At 36.7% G+C, this 22829-nt stretch overlaps 1 protein-coding gene across 5 annotated transcripts in view; it reads right to left on the bottom strand.

Moving 5' to 3' along the window:
• Nucleotides 1-5400: 5400 nt before the first annotated feature.
• ATAD2B (ATPase family AAA domain containing 2B) overlaps nt 5401-22829 on the bottom strand; it is a 177565-nt gene continuing 160136 nt past the window's right edge. For 3 of the 5 annotated variants that reach the window (XM_002757996.7, XM_035273089.3, XM_078349876.1), the window contains 5 exons: nt 20019-20156; nt 14651-15334; nt 11642-11769; nt 11183-11311; nt 5401-8841 (listed from right to left, as the gene is read on the bottom strand). In XM_002757996.7, the coding sequence (XP_002758042.3) occupies nt 8800-8841; nt 11183-11311; nt 11642-11769; nt 14651-15334; nt 20019-20156 (1121 nt within the window). In that variant the 3' untranslated portion in view covers nt 5401-8799. The remainder of the gene's footprint in view (nt 8842-11182; nt 11312-11641; nt 11770-14650; nt 15335-20018; nt 20157-22829) is intronic. The other 2 variants (XM_078349874.1, XM_078349875.1) reach the window with 1 other exon arrangement.

The following is a 22829-nucleotide window of genomic DNA, read 5'->3' as shown; positions in this document are numbered from 1 at the left end:
ACTGGAAAGGGTTAGAATGTTCCAGGAGAAATTTTCTCAAAAAAATGAAATGCTAGAATAATTACATGTTTGGTGATACCAAGAAGAGAGTTGGGGCCAGGCACAAAAAAAAAAAATTGCCAGGCATGGTGGCAGGTGCGTGTAATCCCAGCTACTGGGGAGGCTGAAGTAGGAGAACCGCTCTAACCCAGGAGGCGGAGGTTGCAATGAGCCAAGATTGTGCCACTGCATTCCAGCCTGGGCAATAGAGTGAAACACCATCTCAAAAAAATAAATAAATAAAAGAGTTGGATTGCTGGGGATGAATTGAGGAACAAACTAGTTTTTTAAATTGTTTTTTTGAAACTGGGTCTCACTCTGTCACTGAGGCTGGAGTGCAGTGCTGCAATCTTGGCTCACTGAAGCCTCAAATTCCCGGGCTCAAGTGGTCCTCCCACCTCAGCCTCCTGAGTCGCTGAGACTACAGGTGCATGCCACCAAGCCTGGCTATTTTTTAAAAAAATTTTCTGTAGAGACAGGGTCTCATTATGTTACTCAGGCTGGTCTTAAACTCATGGGCTCAAGGATCCTTCTGCCTCAGCCTCCCAAAGTGCAGGGAATACAAGTGTGCTTGGCTCAAACTCATGATTATACATAAAAAAGCAGGTAAATAAGTACAGCAAAGACTATTATTAACAAAAAGGTGTACAAGAAAGGAAAATTCATCATAGTATACTGAATAATTGTCAATATCTGCTGTCAATAATTTTTACATAGTTACAGTAATGCAAATACTGAATAATGATCTAACCAAAATTATAACCTAGAGGACGAGAAAATAAGAAGTGTGAAATGTGTGTTGAGGGCAGATGTGACTATACCTTAAATAATGGGAAATCAAAAGATAATGACTAAAACTGGAAAATAAAAAGCAGGCTTATAAAAATAGTATTTAGAAATACCAAATAATCAGTTATAGGTACTGAAAACAATTGGCTCCCGGGAGAATATTTCTTTTTTGTTTTTTTGGAGGAGGAGTGTTCTGGAATCAGGAAACTGCTGGGTTTTATAACAAGTCTTCTACAACTACCTTATTCTTTAAACTACATACGTATGTTTCTGATTTTAGAAATATATAAATTTTAAAGATGTTAATTAATCCCATTTATATACATTTTTAAGCCCACAAAACAATGTTTATAGACACATACAAATGTTTAGAAGATGACTGAAATTTCTTGAACACTTACTATGTGCCTGGTACTGTTCTAAGTGCTTTACATGTATTCACTCAAATATGTAATCATTGTAGTAACCATCATTGTCCCCATCTTATGGGTAAGTAAACTGACCTGCAGAGGAGTGACATAATTTGTCACATGTTCCATAGCCAAGAAGGGACATACCAGGATTCAAACTCAGTCTGGCTCCAGCCACATACTATTACCTCCTCAAATAAAACACAGACAGGATATTTGTCAAAATCATCAGAGTAGCAGCCACCAATAAAGAAAGAAAAGGAATGGGATTGGGAATGGGTAGAAAGTGGACTTAAACCTTACCTGAAATTGTTTTTTCTTTTCAAAAAAGAACTAAAACAAGTATGACAAATTGTTAACATTTGATACTGGGTGGTAGGAACATGCATGCTGTATTATTCTCTGTGGTATCTACTATTTAAAAATGTTTGCTCATAGAAAAACTTGAGGCCAGGCATGGTGGCTCATGCCTGTAATCCTAGCACTTTGGGAGGCTGAGGTGGGTGGATCACCTAAGGTCATGAGTTCAAGACTAGCCTGGCCAATATGGTAAAACCCCGTCTCTACTAAAATTACAAAAATTATCCAGGTGTGGTAGTGTGTGTCTCTAATCCCAGCTACCTGGGAGGCTGAGGCAGGAGATTAGCTGGAACTCGGGAGGCGGAGGCTGCAGTTAGCAAGACTCCATCTCAAAAAAAAAAAAAAAAATAGAAGAAACACTTGAATAAGGGCAAAAGAATTTATCATTCACCTTAACGATTGATAGGTTAAAAATCCAAGCTAGGATCCCTCTGACGTTAGCTGTGTGACTTTGGGCAAGTTGCCTAAGCATTCTCTTTTCAGTTTCCCCTTCTGTTAAACGGAACCAACAACAGTATCTACCTCCTGTAGTTGCTATGATAATTAAATGGTGAATGCTTGTAAAAGTACCTGCCACTCAGTTGTCTGCTGCTACTAATACTACTGCTGTATTTATTGTTATCCAAGCATTCACACTGTTGTTTATTTTCTCTTTGCCGAATAGATTGTAAGCTCCAAAAAAACCAAGGACCTCAGTTGTAACTCCAGGGCCAAGAACGGTGCTTTGACACACGGCAGTTGCTTAAATAAATTTGTGAAATAGATGTTGACTTGTGATGACAGAGAACTGCCTGTACTTTCCCCTGCAGCTGTCATGCTATTTCACTTCTCAGTCTATGCTTCTGTTGTTCCTTCTGCCTGGAAGTCCTTTCCCATCCTGATGCCTCAGCTCAGGCATCAGGTTTCCAAGAAAGGTTTCCTTGAGGTTAGGCTACATGCTCCTCCTCTGTATAGCTACAATGCCTAATACAAAATTCAATCTTAACACATGCCGTATTAGACTGAGATGATGTTTGTGTATCTGTCTACCCCCACAAGAAGCAGTCAAGCATCGGAAAGATTAAGAGCATCAACTCTGGAGCCAAACTGCCTAGTTTTGAATCCTGGATGTGTGACCTTGAGCAAATCAATCTATAACTCAGTTTCCTTGTCTGTACAATGGGCATAATAGCACCTATCTCAAATGGTGGTAAGGATGAAAAGAATTTGCAGTTGTATCTGTATAGCACTCAGAATAGTCTCCAGCACCTAGTGAATGTGATGTAACTATGTCAAATTATATTATAAAAATCTCCTTGACAGACACAATGTCTTGCTCATCTTTATACTCCCTCAATGCCTAGCACTCTGTAGGCACTGAATAAATGTTTACTGAACTGACAGCTATTACACTAGTCCAAACAAAAGGATTAGTGCCCAAACTAAGATAACAGCAATAAAGATGGAGACAGGGTAATAGGTATGAGACATGCTTAGGGGGAAATAAATCAACAGAATGTGCTGCAATGATAGAATGAGATGGGTCATAAAGAAGACAAAGTTCAGGATGACAGCTAAGTTTCTCACCAAGATAGGGAATATAAGGGAAGCAAGGAAGATAAAGCAGAGTTCCTGGCAATTTTATTTTATTTTTTTGAGACAGAGACGTGCTCTGTTGCCAGGATGGAGTGCTGTGACACGATCTCGGCTCACTGCAACCTATACCTTCCAGGTTCAAGCGATTCTCCTGCCTCCACCTCCCGAGAAGCTGGGACTACCATATCCAGCTAATTTTTGTATTTTTAGTAGAGACGGGGTTTCACCATGTTGGCCAGGCTGGTCTCAATCTCTTGACCTCGTGATCCGCCCCCCTCAGCCTCCCAAAGTGCTGAGATTACAGGTGTGAGCCACCGTGCCCGGCCTCTGGCAAATTTTTAACAACAAAAAGCTTCATTCACTACTTAATGAAAAAACACTTTAAGAGCTTTTAAGAGCACCACACTTAAAAAAAAAATGTGAACTCTAATGAACCATGACAGAAACCTGGCACACAACATCAAAAAGAATTTAAGCTCCATGAAGACAAGGACTTTTTCTGTTTAGTTTGCTGCTTTACTTCTGGCACCTGTGACAGTACCTGTACATGGTAGGCACTCACTATGTATTTTATAAATGGATGAAAAAATGATTTAGGTAAATTTTAGCATTCTATATCAAGCAAATCAAAAGGAATTAAATTAGCATCTACTGAATCTGGCACTGCTTTAAATTCCTATGGGGAATACACAATATGATACTTTTCTATCTCCCCTTCCCTCATGAATTACTAAGTTTTATATTTTAAATTTACATAGTAACTTACTATGTTATGCAGTACAAAGTATAGCTAAGTTCTGAAGATCAGAATAAGCCACATATATACCCATAGAAGTGGAATATATATAACACACACATATAGACACACACACACACACACATATATATAAAGCTATATAGCCTGAAATATGGGAAGCATTTAGCTTCTGTACCAACATATCTGATGTAATATGAAAGGTCTCACACACACACACATACACACACAAACAAGAACAAATTTTGGTAAAGTGGCTAGACACTAAAAAAGCCAGATAGAGATGAATCTGTATTAGAGATGAATCTAATGCCAACTTTCTCTGAAGTCTTTCCTTATTTTTCCCATTCCTATAATTAATTGGTTCCCGTCCCAGAACTCTGAACATTGTGTTCCTTCTGTTAAAAGCCTTATTCCACTGAATCATTACTACTGGTATACACACCAACTGCCCTGGCAGACTCTAAGCTACCTGAGGACAGGAATCTGTCACCTGTGTATCCCACATGCCTGGCACAATGCCAGGCACATAATAAACATGTGAATGTGGGGCTAAGAGAGAGGATGTATATATTTTTAATAGTCACTACATAACTTTGTAGGTGTCAGGGTACAGGGATAAGATGATTTGCCTCAGGTTTTACTGTAGTTTTGAGTCTTATGGAAACTAAAACTGGATAAATAAAACATCGCCAGAGTCCAAAAAACTTGATAGAGCCTCAAAGTATAAGCACTTTATGTAAAAATTCTGATAGTGCTAAAAATATGTTTTGCAGGTTTATTATTACCAGTCTTTGATACAGACAAAAGCTAAAATTATAGAATCTGAAAAATCAAGCAAAACAAAATCTTAACTAAAATTCATCTTTCTTACTGATTCAAAAAACAAAAGGATTTATATTGAAGATCAGTGTACTACATGAACATGAAAAGGTATGTCAAGGCACACTGCAAAAATAGGTAGTCTAAAGCCAAGAACATTCTATTCATTTGAAGTTAGCCCTTCAAAACTCTGGTATGAAATCTCTATCCATATTATGTGCTGTACTGTACAAAGTAGGCTGATAATAACCCGATAAAAACATTTTAAAATAAATGAACCATATGACCTGATCATGTTATCGTATAGCCTTCCAGTTAGAAAAACAAATCTCAGAAGTAATCCGTTTGCTTCTATACAACATATTTTAGACCATCCTCAACTAAAACTAAAACCATACTTTCTCAACAGAAAAAGATTTCAGCTAAAAAATCATGAGGTACAGGAGACAAACTTGTGCAGCATGTAAATATAGTGAAAAAAAAATCATGAGGTATACTTAAAATCTAAAAGGAACACATAACACAACTTTTTGGGTGCTTAATAAACAGCAAACAGCAATATGCCTCTCTATAAAATAGTCTAAATCAGCTAGAAAAGTAGCACTGCATTTGTAGCCAACAGTGATCAGGATTAAGCTAAAGAAAGACATGTTTTTCTTGTCATCTTTATTCAAGTATTTCACAGCAGTTATATTACAAATTACAGTAAATGTCCAAATTCCAGAATTCAAAAATTAAATAATTTACTTCAACTAATGTAAAATGAAGTCAAATGCAAAACATCAATTTAACACAATTCTAAATTAAAACTACAAACCAAAAATAGACCATAGTTAATGAAGTCTACTGAAACTACAAAGTAGACATACATGACTGAAACCAAATGGGACACCCAAAGTCTAAGTAACCAGATGTACAGAATACGAAAGATGCAGGTACAAGTCCAAATTCAAGCTTACAATGTGATTACAAATAATAATTATAATAACAATGGCATTCAGCTACGGGACCTGACACTGAAGATACCTACTGAATAGCACCATAGCTGAACCAACTTAATCAAAAATAGGAAGAAATTACCACCCCACTCCCTAAAAATAAAATCCAGTAAACCTACAAATACATTGGCTTATGAGAAAAATCAAGTCATGAAATAACATTAAAAAAAAATCACAGGTGAGATTCAAGCTCAAAAACACAATTAACTCCACAGCCATCAGTTTCAACCCTAGTGCGGTTCCATCATCTTTAAAAAGCTCCCAGGGTCCCCACAGCTGAGCATAAACTATTGCTGGGCTATGCTGTGATACATATTTTACTCATCTGAGAGCAAAATTTTACATAGGAGCTTATCATTTATAATGCTCACAATAGGAAATAAGAACAGGGGTCAATTTGTATATATTTTTTGCCAATGCTATACAGCAAAAATGAAGAACTTACAGAAAGGTAAACAAAACTGAGTCCACTTAAATAATTTCACAAGCTGCTTTAAACTATAGAACCACCAGATACCTGTAAAATAAGCAAAACTGGTAAGTACGTTTTTTTTTTTTTTTTTTTTTTTTTAATTGAGGGAAAGAAGGCCAGAGGAGTTGGTACAATTTCAGCTCATTTTTCTCCCCTTGGCATTAGATTGACTTTCTCTTTAAGACCTAAACTGTTCGAAGTGGCAGTTCCTATACTGAGGTTGCCTCCAATTACTCCATCTACATTAAGGTTAAAAAAACAAACAAACAAAAACAACTTGATCTTTTGGAAGCATTTTAATGCTGAAAATAAATACACTTCCCTTGTCAAATTCACTGATGGCTAAAATCTTAATTGTACAAATTGAGTAACCTACTAAGAAACAATGTGCGTTTTTTTTCCTTTCACAAGTGCTGCTGTTACTTGAACAGAATGCTCCTGAATTAGAATAACTGGAATAAATATTTAAAAAAAAATAGTGCAGCAAGAACCTGAGACTTGCAAAAAACCCTTTTACCAGTAACTTGCTACAAAAAATCTGCTACATCTTATTTCATCAAATCTTTAAATTCTGTAACAATTTCCATCAAAATACAAAATGCTAATGTATTAGACAATAAAATAGTTTGAATTGGTATGATGGTAATAAATACTAAAGAAAGCATGAAAATCCTCCCAATAATCAAATTAGAGGTTTCAAATAACCTCCCCTTTAAAATGGTTCATCGTTAATCGCACTTGCCCACCTTAAAAATACAGTGTGTCTACATGGGTAGCATCTCGACTAATATGACTAACTGAATATTACGAAAACTTCACAGACTAGGTACAAAGAAAACACATGGCATTAAAAAAATTAAGCTAGGATTAGAAGGCGTTAGATGTAAATGTAAATGCAAAGAAGCACTTTGGATTACTGCAATAGGCTATGGCCAAAGTATGCTTTCTGCACACTACAAAGAGCCAGAGACAAGGAGACAAGTACCTTAGCTTCAGGATGTAAACGGTGGCAAAGTGATTACAGAACTCTGTAAACACTGTTGGTAACTAAAATACAAAAAGCTGAGGTAGCTCAGAATCTCTGCAGTAGTCCAAGACCATTTGCCCTAATTAAAACCCAAACTACATGTGTTGCATATATTGAAAAGACACACCTGCAGCTAACGGCTACAATGAATGAAGATATCAAGCCAACTTGTCGGCAAAATTTTCTACCTTTTTGTTTAAAAATCATCTGATAAAAAACATCACTGCACCCTTTGTCTCTTTGCAACTGCCTAGACTGTGTTTCCGAATTTGTAGAAAGTTTTGTAAAACTAGTAATGCATAATTAATTTCAGATACATACAATTCACAGAAATCACTCAACAAGATTCAAAATGGTTTCCAATCAAAATGAAGAGCTGTGAAGCTAAGCTTAGGAGGTGGGATTTAAACATTAATACTGTTATTCAAGGGCTATACCAGAGCTCACTTGCAATTAAGCATACAGAAAATGAATTATATGGAGCTTCTGACGAATTCCTCTCTTTTCTGTCCCTTTGGCAAGTCCTGGCTTTAAAAGAAAGTAACAATTTACTACATATAAAAATCATTTTTCTCTGGGAACTCAAACATGAGTAACTATTAAATGCCACTGGCAGAAGAAAGAATGGCCACTATCTATTTTCTAGTCATCATTGTCAGCAATACCAAAAAGTATGGAGATTTGTTTTGTTTTTGTTTTTTTGTATGTGTGGACTGTGTATTATTCGTTGTTGTTATTACATATTTCTTAAACTGAAACAGACCATACAAGAAAACTTACCATTTTAGTATATTATGTGGCTTACTGGGTGTCTTGATTGAGCTTTGAGAATAAGACAGGCATTTCAGACCCAAACACTGGTTGTCTCTTAATGACACAGAGTATCAAAACTTATTTTCAAGGTTGAGACCAAATAAAGCATTCTAATTTATTTGCTTCAAACAGCCCATCCTTTTAGCCTTATCTTCCTCAAATGAATAAAAAGGCACGTTAAAGGCAGTTCTAAAGAGCCTGACCTAATTTCATTCAGTTTCCTCAGCTTCCCAACAGAACAGACCATAGCCAACTCTAAAACAGGTTTCAGTCCATTCATTACCCAGATGGGGAGAAAAATGATTAAGGGGGTAAAATGTAGAAAAAAAATAACAAGTTGCCCACTGTTTAAACAATTCATCACAGTTAGAACTGCCCCATCCAGTTTCCTCCTGTTTGCTGGTCTGCTCCCTAAGAGAGGAGTCTCCAAAAGAGAGTGCATGAAAAGAGGAGCAGAAGCGAGAGCAGTTTCTGTAGCACCAAAATCTCCAAGCTGTGGGGTTGTATTTTTTATTTGTGGAAAATACAACATGTTTCTGAAGTTCTGTTTGGTTCTTGTAGGCTGGTTGGTTTCAGGTACCTGAGACAATAGCACCAAATTCAACAGAGAGAAAGAATGAGTAAGAGAGCACTTTACACCAAGGCTCTGCACATAATTGGTGCAATTTGAAATTGAATGGCTCAGAAGACTGCTCTGTCAGGAGCAGATTGGAGAGGATAAACCACTCATCTTGAAAAGTTCATAGGAATGTCTCAAACATATGAACTGTTCTTTCCATCTCCTATAAAAGGGAAAAAAAAAAGCATGTTATCTATTAAGGCAAAGACAAAAGTGTTCCTCATTATGGAAGAATTCACTTTAAATTTTTAGGGAATGAATTTGAGATACAGGTTAAACTCTGAATATTTTCCTGATTACAGTACCATAGCTAATTAAGACTATCTGCGCTAGACACTTCCAAGTACCTCCTATTTCACAATTAGGATAATAAGGATGATGATGATAGTCACAGTCAACGAATAACATTATGCCAGTAATATCAGTATGAGGTATAAGTAATATGAATATAAGGATGATGATAGCAACACTCAATGATTAACCTAGGCCAGATATTTACTAGGAAATTTCTATATATAAAATACATAAATTTAAGTAAATACTTGTATTTATATATATGCATATCATTTATATACATAGTTTTACTCCCATAACAACACTGAAAGTTGAACATAGGTATTACTATGAGGCCCATTTTACAGATAAAAAAACTGAGGCACAGAGGGGATAAATAATTTGACAGCTAACAGATGGCAGTCAGGATTTGAATACAGGCAGCCTCACTACAGACACTAAGCCCTTCCTTCTTCATTATATTTCACTAACTCCCAAAGCAAAATGAATGCATTCTACATAGTGAAACTTATGCCCAAAAGCAGAATGCATTGTGTTTCCACTTCTATTCACTCCAACCAGAGCTGAAAACACAGGGGAAAAAAAGCCAGAATGAGTGGCTTCCATCACCACCACCATGAAAGCCACTCATTGCTGATTCTGCTATCAATCCCTTCCCTCCCTAAATTAGGCCTTTAGATTTTTAGGGTTCCACAGAGATGTTTCACTGGTAAGGAGTATTTAGTGCATTCAAGCTAATAAAACTACAACCATATGAACAAAGAAGTTCTAGAATGTAAAAAATGTGAAGAACTCTACCCCGCACATTTTACTCAGGTGGGCAAATGTCAAATACATCTAAGACACTTGCACTTTTTCCCTCCCTTAAAACAGCTCCAAAGAAATTCTATTCTATGTCTCTGCAGAATTAATAGGCTGTATTAACAGATCATCATCTGATCAACAAGTTCTTCTATGAGATCAACAAAAATCACTCCTGCTAAATGTTTTATCATATATTGCTACATAAGAAAAGAAAATCAAATTATAAAACAAAACATAAAATATGACCCCAATTTAAAAATATATATTCATACACTTATACAAATGGTATGTACATCCAGACATTTTAAAAGGTTAGAAGATATTCTAAAAGATTAATACTGACTAGTTCTCTCTGGATGGTGGAATATAAGTGATGCTTTTTTTTCTCATTTGTGTTTTCCTGTGATGTCTATATATTATATGACTTAATACAGTTTTGTAAAAATGTGATTACAAAATAATTTTCAAATGTGCACTTGCTTTGATTCAAATCCCTTATTCTTTATTACACATGAAAAATAACGATATCCTTTACCTATAAATCTTTAATATACTAAAAATATTCCTTGATAGCAGAAACTTTGTCTTACTCATTTTTTCTTTTTTTTTTTTTTTTTTTTTGCATTTCAAACACCTAGCACAGCATGTGGCACTGCAGGTACTCAATAAACATTTAATAGACCACCAGGTAAACAAGCTACCAGGCAAATGAACAAAGAGAGTTGAATTAAGTCATTTAGCCATTTTGGGGTAGATGAGTGATTACATTCGCTCAGATTATCTGAAAACGCAGAATTGTGGTTTAATGATTGAAATTATATAAACAAAGATATAAGCTTAAGCTCATATTTATATGGGCCCTTGGTTCAGAGTTGTCTAGAAAGGGAATGCTTCAACTCTAAAAGCATCTAAGCAAAAGGACAGTCACTCCTTCATATGGCTAATTTACAGGAGTAGATTTGACTAAACAAGATGACTTTTGAGTTATCTGTCAATTAATGGCAAATAGGTCTCACTGCCCATGCCAACACCTTTACATCAGCAGTGGCTGACTAGGAGTGGGGCCATGACCACATCCAACAAGCCCAAGTGATAGGCTCAGTCAGCAAGCAAGTAAGGAGAGAATTGTAACATACTGTTCCTGCATATTTACCAACCCAGAACCATGGATTTCTGTTTTGACAAAAAAGGAACCCCAGATTACTTCTTTCCAGAGACAAAATGGTATGGAAAAGCTTTATTCTTCAAACTGTAACTCTTAATGTTTCTTCTTATCTTAAATCTTCAAAACATTCTTCAGTTACTTGGTGAAAGACATAGATGTAGGCAAAATAACTTTTTTCTTCTTTTCTTTGGAACAAGTGAAAGCACATTATTTGTATTCTACAGATAAACTAAACACTTACCTCTACAAGTTGTGATTTGTCATAATCTTTACGATGACGGTAGATGCACTGACTAAGAAGAGAATATAATCTTTCAAGCTGATCAACTGCCAGATTGTTGCTTTTATCTACCAACAAATCAAGCAATTTCTAAGAAAAAAAAAAGAAGAGAATAAAACATAATTTGATTTCATTGGTCAAACTGAAATTGGATATTCAAATGGCTATACAATAAGCACCATAAAGCTAGAATATACAGTGAACATGAGGTTAAAAGATTCAAGAGCTTGGAACTATTCCCTTAGACTATCTTGGACTATTCCTGTATCTTTCAACTCCTTAAAATACACTTAACTTTTTTTTTACTAGAAGCTCTGAGGCACTTATAGTCTAGGGTTAAAGCAGGAAAACTAGTTTTATTCAACTGCCTACAAACACATTCAAATCCATTCATTTAAAACTGGGAATAGCTAAGCTTACCTTCAATCTCTCACGATCAACTATAAGAGGAGGCACAGGCTCAGATGGCTCTTCTGGAACCAGTTCCAGGCTTGTCGTCTTTGCCTGCTCTAAAATTAATTTACGGTATTTCTTTACTTTAGAAGCACCTACAATTGAGATAAAAAAATATACTGCAGCAAGTAAAAGTTAAGAAAAATCAGTCTGAAGCAACAATAAATTATTTTACCCACCACAAATCCCTTTTGGAATGAGGAAGGATGTATTCCTAAGCGATTTTTTTTTAAAGCAACCCAATGTGGTTGATAATTTTTTTTAAATTGGTAAGACTAGGTAAGTCAAATTAAAGGAAACTAAGCTACAACTTAAAAAGCCAAGCTGGCCAGTGGCTCACACCTGTAATCCCAGCACTTTGGGAGGCTGAGGTGGGCAGATCCTGAGGTCAGGCGATCGAGACCATCCTGGCTAATGTGGTGAAACCCCATCTCTACTAAAATATAAAAAATTAGCCAGGCATGGTGGCGCACGCCTGTAGTCCCAGCTACTCGGGAGGCTGAGGCAGGGGAATCCCTTGAACCCGGAAGGCAGAGGCTGCAGTGAGCCAAGATCCAGCCACTGCACTCCAGAGCAAGATTTTGTCTCAAAAAAAAAAAAAAAAAAAAGTCAGTCATACTATAATATCACCTAATAAGCATATCTACAAAAAGAAAGATAAAAGCAGTCTTCACCTCTAAGCACTCATTTAAAAATAGTCTTCATGACAGCTATCATTTTACAACTGGGAGCTTTCAGAACCAGAAGTGAAGCAACCTAGAAAAGCAGATACTAACAAAAGTGGGGGCCACCTATCTACACATTTGCCTCCCAGCCTAAAACATTCACTTCAGCATTGCCTGAAATTTCTTATCTTTCTGTTACACTGCCTAAAATTCTATTAGAAATAGATTCGGAGCTTAACATTTTTCTCTTAAAAATATAAACCCATTAAAAGTGTAATAGGACTAGTGTTCTTTCCTTAGAGTAAATTAGTATAATCTAATTACTTTCCTTCTAACATTTTGCTGAAACCACCCACACTAAACGAACAAATTTTAAGATGGCTAAGCATAATTTCATGGACCCAGGCACTGAGAAGGGTCAAAAGGGTGGGTAGACCATGAAGCCCTATGCTCCCCTAAGTAGGACTCTAAAGAGGAGGCCGAGAGAAGGAACACAAAGACAAACTTAAGATTGTTTCAGAAATTCATATAGGATGTGGTCCATGTCAGGGACACTAAGGAGACCGTGTTTATTAAGTGTCCCAATGCAGGGACCCTGCCTCCATCCTGCATTAGTCCTTTTACTTCTTACTCCCAAGTCTTTTAACTCTTCCTTCTTGTCAAAGACGGCTTTATTTATAACAGCAAAAGAACCACCAATGTGTTGCCTTCAAAAACATGTATCATGATATATCAGAGAAATTTTATATTTCAGGCTGCCTTTAATGTGAAAGACTTAATAGTTCAATTACTATATGCTAACAGTTTTGTTAAAATCATACTGATCCTCATTACTACATCCATGGACTTCTAGAGGCCTAAAAACTCAGATTAGGATACTGTCCTGATAATTCCAAATGAAAGCTTCAGGTCAAACTTTTACACAACAATTATCTTTACAGTTTTTAGATCACCAACTGAACACAATATTAATTTAGGCCTTGTTCAGCATACTTATAGAAATCAGCATCAAAATTGACTCCTCTATCCCCCATCCATTTGGCCTCATACGAGATTCCTTTTCCACTTTTCCCATGCTGTCATATTGATTACTTAACCATAGCTTTAACATATTTTTAAAGCTCTGTCTGATAGCCTAGAATGAATACTGCTCTGAAAACTATTTTAGTATTAAATATTGAAAAGTTCAATAGGTAGCATTTAAAAACAGCAAGTCTCTCTTTATTCATTAAAGGAATTCTTAGACTTTGGATAATATTTTCCTGCTTCCTAACTCTGCTAAAGGATTTAAAATACTGGCAGGAAAAAAAAATCCCAACCTTTTCCCACATACCCCAAATCCCAGGCTGAAGCTGTGTACTCCACACAATTTAGAGAAAATAATATAATTTCAAGATACCTCCTCTAAGAGCACCTATCCAGGAAGGAAATGTATATTGAGCAGGGTAGATATCAACTCACCCCAGACCCTGCTATGGGCTAAAGAATAATGATAAACAAAGACAGCCTAGAAACCTCCCTCTTTCTGCTTATTAAAAGAATCATGTAGCTATAAAAAGTCAGAAGCTGAGAGAGTACTCTGATTCCCTAAGAACAAGGTAAACTTGACAATGAGCGCTCTGCTTCTTTCCTCCACCACTGGACTTATAAAGCAATGACGGCTTTTAGACTGAACAGCCCTTGGATTCAACTAACAATGACTGCCTGGAATGCATATACCTTAGTATGTTCCAATTACCGTGAGAGACAATTAAAATACATTATCTATTTAATCTCTGCAACATCATTCTGAAGTTGAATATCCTAGATGAATAAATAGGCTTGGAGAGTGTAAATAATGAGCTCAAGGTCACATGATTATAGTGAATAGGAGTGGGAATTTAATTTAGGTCTATATTGCTCCTCCGAATATATCCTACTGCTCTTATGACCAAGTCTTCTCTGCCCACACTCAGCCCATGCCAATAATTCTTCCTGGAATTCCATCTTCTTAACACTTGTGGATTTACTCAGCTTTCAGTCATAAATCCCTGAGGCTAGGGGTGATAATCAGGCAAGAGGCGGAAGAGCAAGCGGCCAGTAAAGCAATGCATTTGAAATGATACACGCTTTGAAACTTACAGCAAAACTTGGCGTGTGTGTGCGTATGTGTGCACACGCACGATTTTCTAGAGAAAGGGATGAAATTTTAACAGATTCTCAGAGGGTTATAATTATTTATCAACTTTTACTAGTGGGAACCAGATAGAATATGTAATGAATTAACTCCGGAGTTTAAACCTTCAGAAGATTTTTCAAATATCAGCTCTACCTTCTTTATCCAGTTCTGCATCTTTAACCTCCACCTCAGGACCAGGTTCTAACTTCTCATTATTGCTACATTCCAGTGCCTCTAGTTTCTCAGGATCATCTCCATGATTTTCAATCGAAGTTTCTGGTTTTTCTTTTGACTGGTCCTCCAGAAGAATCTTTTGTTCAGAACTACATTTATCTCCACTATCACAGAAAGAAACTACTTCAAGCTTGCCATTCTGACACTCCAGAACTGGTATTCCTTCAAAACTGTCAGTGGAAGCCTCACCATTTAGACAGTTTCCTTTAAGGAAAGCCTCTTTCCTGGAGGTCTGCTCCGGGTTTAAGGAACTGCTGCTGTTGACGAGTAGAGATTCATTTGAACTTTCCTCCTCAGTAGATGCAAAGTTCTCTTTTGTGCCTGCTCCATTGTTAAGCCTCTGCCCCTGGTCCATGTCCATGATGTCACAGGATGATTCATCATTGGTCATAGATAAGTCTCCAGTCTCTTCTCCATTTTCCTCATGGCAGTCAGTGCTTACCTCAAACTCTCCATTCTCTAGCAATTTCCTGTCCTCTGTATGGTTCTCATAGTCTGCAAATTTGGTGTCTTCTTCATCTTTTTTTAAATTATTAACTTTCCTTTTCTTAATAATTCCTTTACCCCACTGTGATCGCCGCCTTGATTTTCTCCGAACCCGAACTGTTTTACAAGGAAGGAAAAAAGATAAGTAGAACTTGGAATGCAATACCAATTTTACATGTTTATTAAACAGGACCCGAAAGAAAGTAAACCCATGCTGATGTAACACACAAACAAAAACTACTTAGATCTTGACATCCATGCTGACTAATCCTTGCAACCTACAAGTGGAATGGATATGTCAGGGATGAAATCTGCAGAATAAAAAAATTTTTTAAATTTATTTCCTGTATGAGTTTACTCAGCACTAATCTTTTCTACTATCCTAGATCCTACTTTAGGACTATTCCTAATTTTCAACATCCAGCAGCCACGCACATAATATACACATTTAAAGAATGACCACACTGCCAGGCTGCCAGAAAGTCTAGGGCCAAAGCCTTGGATTTCCACCAGGAAGATGGATGTTTCGCTAGCAAAAGGTAGCTCCTAAATCATGAAAGAAAATAAAGACATGATTCAATATAGCCTAACAGAACAGTTAAGGGTATCCTCACAAAGAAATCTCTCCTTCCAGAAAAATCTCTCCTACCCAGTAAGTATGACCATGGATAAATGCCTTATGAAAGTTATTTGGACAATTTGGTGAGCCAACTGTTAATCTCTTCTAGCACAAACAGTTTACCCAGCAGCATCAATTTCTTGCAAAGTTACTTGAGAATATGTAGGAAAACCAAGCCCTCTGCTATCAAGACAATAACAACAACATAAACAAAACACTGAAAATAAATACTTGGTCACTTATGTGAAAACAGAGGCCTCAAAAGTTATAAGAACTATATACTCTTAGATGTTAGAAATTATCATGAGCTTTATGAGTAGCCAGCTGGGGCCTCAAGTATTAATAGACCCTGGAATTTTTAATTTCTCACATATGTATCAAATTGAGGTAGATGGTTAAGCAAGTCTACCTCATTGTCCCTTAAATAAACAAAAAGTTAACTTTTATTTAAAAATCTGGGACACTTGCATAATACAGTTAAATGTTCTTCAGAACACTTAAATACAAAAATTATTAAAGCAAATCACTTAAGCTAGAGCTGAATCACTTCTGGTATCTAACCCCAAATTCTAAATACTAGTTTGTTGAAAGAATCAGAGAATAAAAATACTCATTTTTTTCTGTGGTTATAAACGTAATAATTTTAACTTAAAAAAAAAAAAAAATATATATATATATATATATATGTTTAATATGTCACAGCTGAAAAGCTTCCTGGGCAAAGATATTTAAAATATATATATAGGCTGGGCGTGGTGGCTCATGCCTGTAATTCCAGCATTTTGTAAGGCCAAGACAGGTGGATCACAAGGTCAGGAGATTGACACCATCCTGGCCAACATGGTGAAACCCCGTCTCTACTAAAAATACAAAAATTAGCTGGGTATGGTAGTGCACACCTGTAATCCCAGCTACTTGGGAGGCTGAAGCAAGAGAATCGCTTGAAACCAGGAGGCAGAGATTGCAAAATTGTGCCACTGCACTCCAGCCTGGCAACAGCGACTGTCTTAAAAAAAAAAAAAAAGAAAGAAAATATAAATACGAAATCACTAACTGTAGGCTGTTTAATTCATAGTTTTAAAACTTTGCAGAGACAGAAAGGAATATGATCTTTTAATGACAATCCTTGTTTCTTATATTCACACTGTTCAATATGAATTTAGAATCTATCAACAGTGTACACTGTGTTTACATACTTCTTTCATCCTTTCATCTTTAATCCCTACTGCATCTCTGTAAATTCACCAACCTATTCACAAGAAATAAATTTAGTTATAAATATTACTCTTCTTTCTTATCTAAGAATATATCTTCTAAAAGTTTCTGAAATCATCTCCAAAATTCAAGTTATTTAGTCATTTGGCTTAACATGTATTTTTCCTTCAAAACTATAATCCTGCTGACACTACCTTTTCATTCTTTTCCCATATTAATTTCTATTTTTACAATTTAAAGTTACATGGTAATTAGCATAGAGAAGAAAATTTCTTTATTAATCTACTGTTAAAAGCTGGTACACAGGCTCAGGGGACAGGCATTTGTAAACATCCCATTAGCTATAAAAAAAACTAATCTAGTCCATATAAAAAATGAAAAGCATTCAGCTTGCTCTGACTCTGAAAGGTACAGCTATTAGGTTTTTACTACCTGACAGGCCATTCCTGACACTGTAACCTCACTTACTCTCCAACCATGTAACTGAAAGCACAATAGGTTTCCTTTTTCTTTCCTAAGCCATGAAACTAGAGCAAAATGAAGCTGAACTCTGCTCAATCAAGAATCACCTCAATTATCTGACATGTAGTACACTAAGCAACGGCTGGAAGTCCCACTGAAGCAAGTTACTCCAGGATGCTTTCATCCTGGCTAATACTATAAGAGAAAATATTCTTAATCTTTGGGAAGTAGGATTGGAGGTATTTTTCTCTTCCTTATATAATTATTTCTAATGGTTGGCATAATTTTGGCAAAATAAGAGAAACAGATCACATTAGCTCCACAAGAAGAAAGTTTTTAGTCACTGATGTATCTTCATCATATCTGGCAAGTGGCAAGAGCATATATTAGTATTTGTGGACTTAATGCTTAATATCCCACTAAGTCCTTTCTCAAACTTTCTCAAATTAGTGGCTCATGCCTGTAATCCCAGTGTTTTGGGAGGCCAAGACAGGCAGATCACTTGAAGTCTGGAGTTTGAGACCTGCCTGACCTGGTGAAACCCCATCTCTACTAAAAATACAAAAAAATGAGTTAGACATGGGGGTGGGCGCCTGTAGTCCCAGCCACTTGGGAGGCTGAGGCAGGAGAGCTGCTTGAACCTGGGGAGACAGAGGTTGCAGTGAGCCAAGATCATGCCACTGCACTCCAGCCTGGGCAACAGAGAAAGACTCTGTCTCAAGAAAAAAAAAAAAGGAAAAAAAAAATACATACACACACACATACACACACACACACACCCCACTTCCTTCATCAAAGTGCTCTGCGTGAAAAGTCCATTTAGACACATGATCTTTTAGAGTCAATTTTTATAGTGTCACTGAGTTTGTTTCCAAAACTAAGGCCTAAGGAAAGCAATTCCGCCTTAGAGACATTCAGATTTATGATTTAAGTTAATGTAAAACAGAAAAATGATGGGTCACATATGCCATCTACTGGTAAGAAAAAACAAAACTCATATTTGTAGATTCAAAAATTTTTTAAATATTTAAAGACACTTAAAACTTCTTAAAGTGAATATTCAATGTATTTTCCTTCATAAATATTTGTAGTAGATCCATAGAACGTAAAGAAATTCAAAGTTTAAATTAGAGTGCTCTGTTACACAATCCAAGTCATGATCTGAAATACAACTAGGTCAAATAGGTTTAAGTAGTTTCATGGCCTCAAGTCCTTTCTCAAACTTTCTCACATACAATGCCACTTACCAAAAGAGGACAAGCTTTAAAAAGGTGGGTATCATTCATTCATTCAAATTCAATGACACTGGTGAAAGAACATATCATAGCTAGCTTTACTGACAGAGTAGTACAGGTTGAGTATCCAAAATCCAAAACTTTTGGAGCACTGACATGTCGCTCCAAGTAATTGCTCATTGAAGCATTGAAGCATTTCAGATATCTGATTTTTGGATTAGGGATGCTGATAAGTACAATGCAAATATTCCAAAGTGCGATAAAATCTAAAACATTTCTGGGTTCCAAGCATTTTGGATAAAGGATACTTAACCCAGATTACCATCTTTATACCAGAATAACAGCATGTATCTTCAAAGAAGCCTATCTTTAGTGAAACATAAGGGCTGTATTAGAAAGATGCTTATTAACCTTTGTCTTTTGGAAATATTATAGATGAATATGAATGAGTACAATTGAAAAAAAATCTCTGAATTTTCCCTTTAAATACATTTCACAAAAACTACAAAGAAGGCTGTGCCAATTTTTCAAACTGAGCACAAAATAGTCTCTCAGAAAAATCAACTTCCTGTTGCCACATCACCCATGTCTACATGCGGGAGTATCCATTTCCCACCCTAAAGAGAATATCATGCATAGTGTACAAGAAGGAGTGGAAGATGAGGACAGGGTGGATAAAATTCTACTGGCCACATCACTATCCAAAAACCAAAGTTTGAAACTGAAAATATTCAAGCCTAGTTCAATTGTCATAGCAAATAATACTGAATAGGGATAGAAAACAACAAATAAGGTTAAAGAAATATATTTCTGGCCAGGTGTGGTGGCTCACACATACAATCCCAGCACTTTGGAGGCCAAGGCAGGCAGATCACGAGGTCTGGAGTTCGAGACCAGCCTGGCCAATATGGTAAAACCCCGTCTCTACTAAAAATACAAACATTAGCTGGGTATGGTGGCTCGTGCCTGTAGTCCCAGCTACTTGGGAGGCTGAGGCAAGAGAACTGCTTGAACCTGGGAGGTAGAGGGTTGCAGTGAGCCAAGATTGTACCACTGCACTCCAGCCTGGGCGACAGAGCAAGACTCTGACTTTAAAAAAAAAAAAAAGAAATATATTTCTAATTCAGCATTTACCCCACAAGTCACCTCCGAAAAGAAATTAAAAGAGCTGTGGGAAAACAGCAGCACTTTGGTTTGTACCCAATTCCTAACATATCTGCATCATTCTCAGTTGTTCTCATTGCTGGATAACATGAGCTCAAACACTCACATGCACATTTATTTGCAGAGTTGTGCCAGACATCCATTGGATTTCTTTGTTTGTGCCGAAATGCCTCTTCAACTCTAGTTTCTGTCTTCCGAGCTCCAGTACTATGAGGATTTATTTGTTCTGCTGTTACTGATAAGCCTGCAAGCAGAAGATAAGCAACACCTATTTAAATATTCCCAGCTACATAAACCAACAAGGTTTTTTAAAAATCTGAAATACAAAACTGAGTTTTAAAGTCATTAATTATACTTGGGCAGTTCGTAATTCCAGTGGAAGCAGTGTCTTTTGTTTTAAGATGGGTAAGAAACTTAGATATAAAATCATAAAAATAGAACAATCTGGCAGGACATGTTTCCACTTAATACCCAAAGAGGCCCTATTTTTACTCATTTTAATTCACAAAGGAGCACATTTTACATTATTATGACTGTGGAACAATAAGATTATATAGTGTCCAAAAATATGATCTCTTGCCATCTTAGAATGTACAACAGTGTTTACAGTCCACTAAACCCCATTCCCATGACCTGTTTCAAAATGCTATTTGCTCCCTATCCCACCACACTGCAGTCAGTTTGGTTGTCCTATGTTATATTCTTAAGACTAATCAATCATTCTATCTTAATTTTCTTCACTAGAGATTTATTTCTTCTATGTGGTCCTTAAGTTGGTTTTTCTCCAAGTTCTCTCTGTAACCACTTTTCTTCTTACTCTAATCTACATGTTCTCCAACAAAGTACCATTGTGTTCAGGTTTTACTACTATTACATAATAATTCTCAAATCTCTATCTTTAGCCCAAACATCTCTGATCCATATATACAACTTCTGATCCATATATTCAACTCCTTACTTCACATCTCCAGCTGAATATCCTAAAGATAGATCAAATTAAAAATAACTGGTTTATCTTTCCCTATAAATCAAAACAGTTTATTCTTATATATTCTCTATCTAGACTGTTAGAGTATTAGCATCTACTGAGTCACCCAACCAGTAATAGGGCAGCCAGTTTTTATTCTTCCTTCACTTCATAGTGTTATCCATCCTTGAAGCTACATCTCACTTACATTAATCTCTTCTATCTCCCTTCTTACTTCATTAATTAAAACCCTGGACTACTCCAACAGGTTTTTGCTCCCCAACAGCTTTACTGAGATACAGTTTATGTATCATAAAAATCACCTGTTTTAAGTGTACAATAAATAGCTTTTAGTAAATGTATAGAATTGTAAAATCACCATAGCAATCCAATTTTAGATAACTGTCCCAGGCAACCATTTCTCCACTTTCTGTCTCTACAGACTTGCCTTGTCTGGAAATTTCTTTTTTTTTTTTTTTTGAGATGGAGTTTCGCTCTTGTTACCCAGGCTGGAGTGCAATGGCGCGATCTCGGCTCACCGCAACCTCTGCCTCCTGGGTTCAAGCAATTCCCCTGCCTCAGCCTCCCGAGTAGCTGGGATTACAGGCACGCGCCACCATGCCCAGCTAATTTTTTTTTTTTGTATTTTTTTTTAGTAGAGACGGGGTTTCACCATGTTGACCAGGATGGTCTCAATCTCTTGACCTCGTGATCCACCCGCCTCGGCCTCCCAAAGTGCTGGGATTACAGGCTTGAGCCACCACGCCCGGCCTGGAAATTTCATATAAAAGAAATCATACAACATGTAGTTTTCTGTGTCTGGCTATCTTTACTTAGTATAATGTTTTGGGTTTTTTTGTTGAGACAAGGTCTTGCTCTGTCACCCAGGGTGGACAGCAGTGGCACAAACATGGCTCACTGCAGCCTCAACCTTCTGGGCTCAAGCAATCCTCCCGCCTCAGCCTCCAAAATGGCTGGGATCATAAGTGTACATCACCATGCCCAGCTAATATTTTTCATTTTTGTAGAGATAGTGTCTCGCCACGTTGCCCAGGCTGGTCTCAAACTCCTTGGCTCAAGCGATCCTCCAACCTCTGCCACTCAAAATGCTAGGATTACAGGGGTGAGCCACCATGTTCAGCCAGCATGTTTTTTAAGTTCATCCACGTTGTACTGTGCATCAGTACTTTGTTCCCTTTTATTATTGAGTAGTATGCCCTTGTATGGATATCCTATGTTTTCCTAACCCATTCAGCAGCTGACAGACGTCTGGGTTGTTTCCAGTTTGTGGTAATTATAAACAACGCTCCTATGAACATATAAGGGTTTATGTGGATATATAGTTTCATTTTGCTTGGGTAGATTCCTAAGAGTAGAATCACTGGGTCACACAGCAAATCCATGTTTAACTTTACAGAAATTGCCAAACCATTTCCAAATGGGCTTCAACAGCTTTTAAACTGATCTCTGATCTTCCTGCCCTGGCACATTGAAACCATGCTATTTCTTGCCACCAAGGCAATTCAACCAATTCATTCTACTGCTTAAAATCCTTCAATGACTTCTCTTGCCTATGGTTATCAAACTTTAGTGAATCTAAAAACTATTGGATAGTCTGTTTAAATAAGATTTCTTGGCTTTATATTCTCAGAGAATCTAATTCATAGGTCTAAGCTGATGTAATAGGTAGACATTTATGAAAACATTGATCTACAAGATAAAGTACAAGCTTCTTAGCATGGCACTGATTTATTCAAATATTTACTGAAAACCTGTTATATATCAGACAGGGTTCTAGGGACTGAAGTAGAGTTGTAAACAAGACATTCAAAGTGCTGATATCCTAAATAAGGAAGACATGACCAAAAACCAAATATCAATATAATGCCAAATGCTACCAAAGCCTCTATTAGATTAGGGAGTCAGGGAAGAGCTCTCTAAAATGGCAGA

This window comes from Callithrix jacchus, chromosome 14, assembly GCF_049354715.1.
Source record: "Callithrix jacchus isolate 240 chromosome 14, calJac240_pri, whole genome shotgun sequence".
In the NCBI taxonomy this organism is placed as follows: domain Eukaryota; kingdom Metazoa; phylum Chordata; class Mammalia; order Primates; family Cebidae; genus Callithrix; species Callithrix jacchus.
The sequence above is the reverse complement of the archived record's forward strand: the minus strand, read 5'-3'. Positions and strand labels throughout refer to the sequence as shown.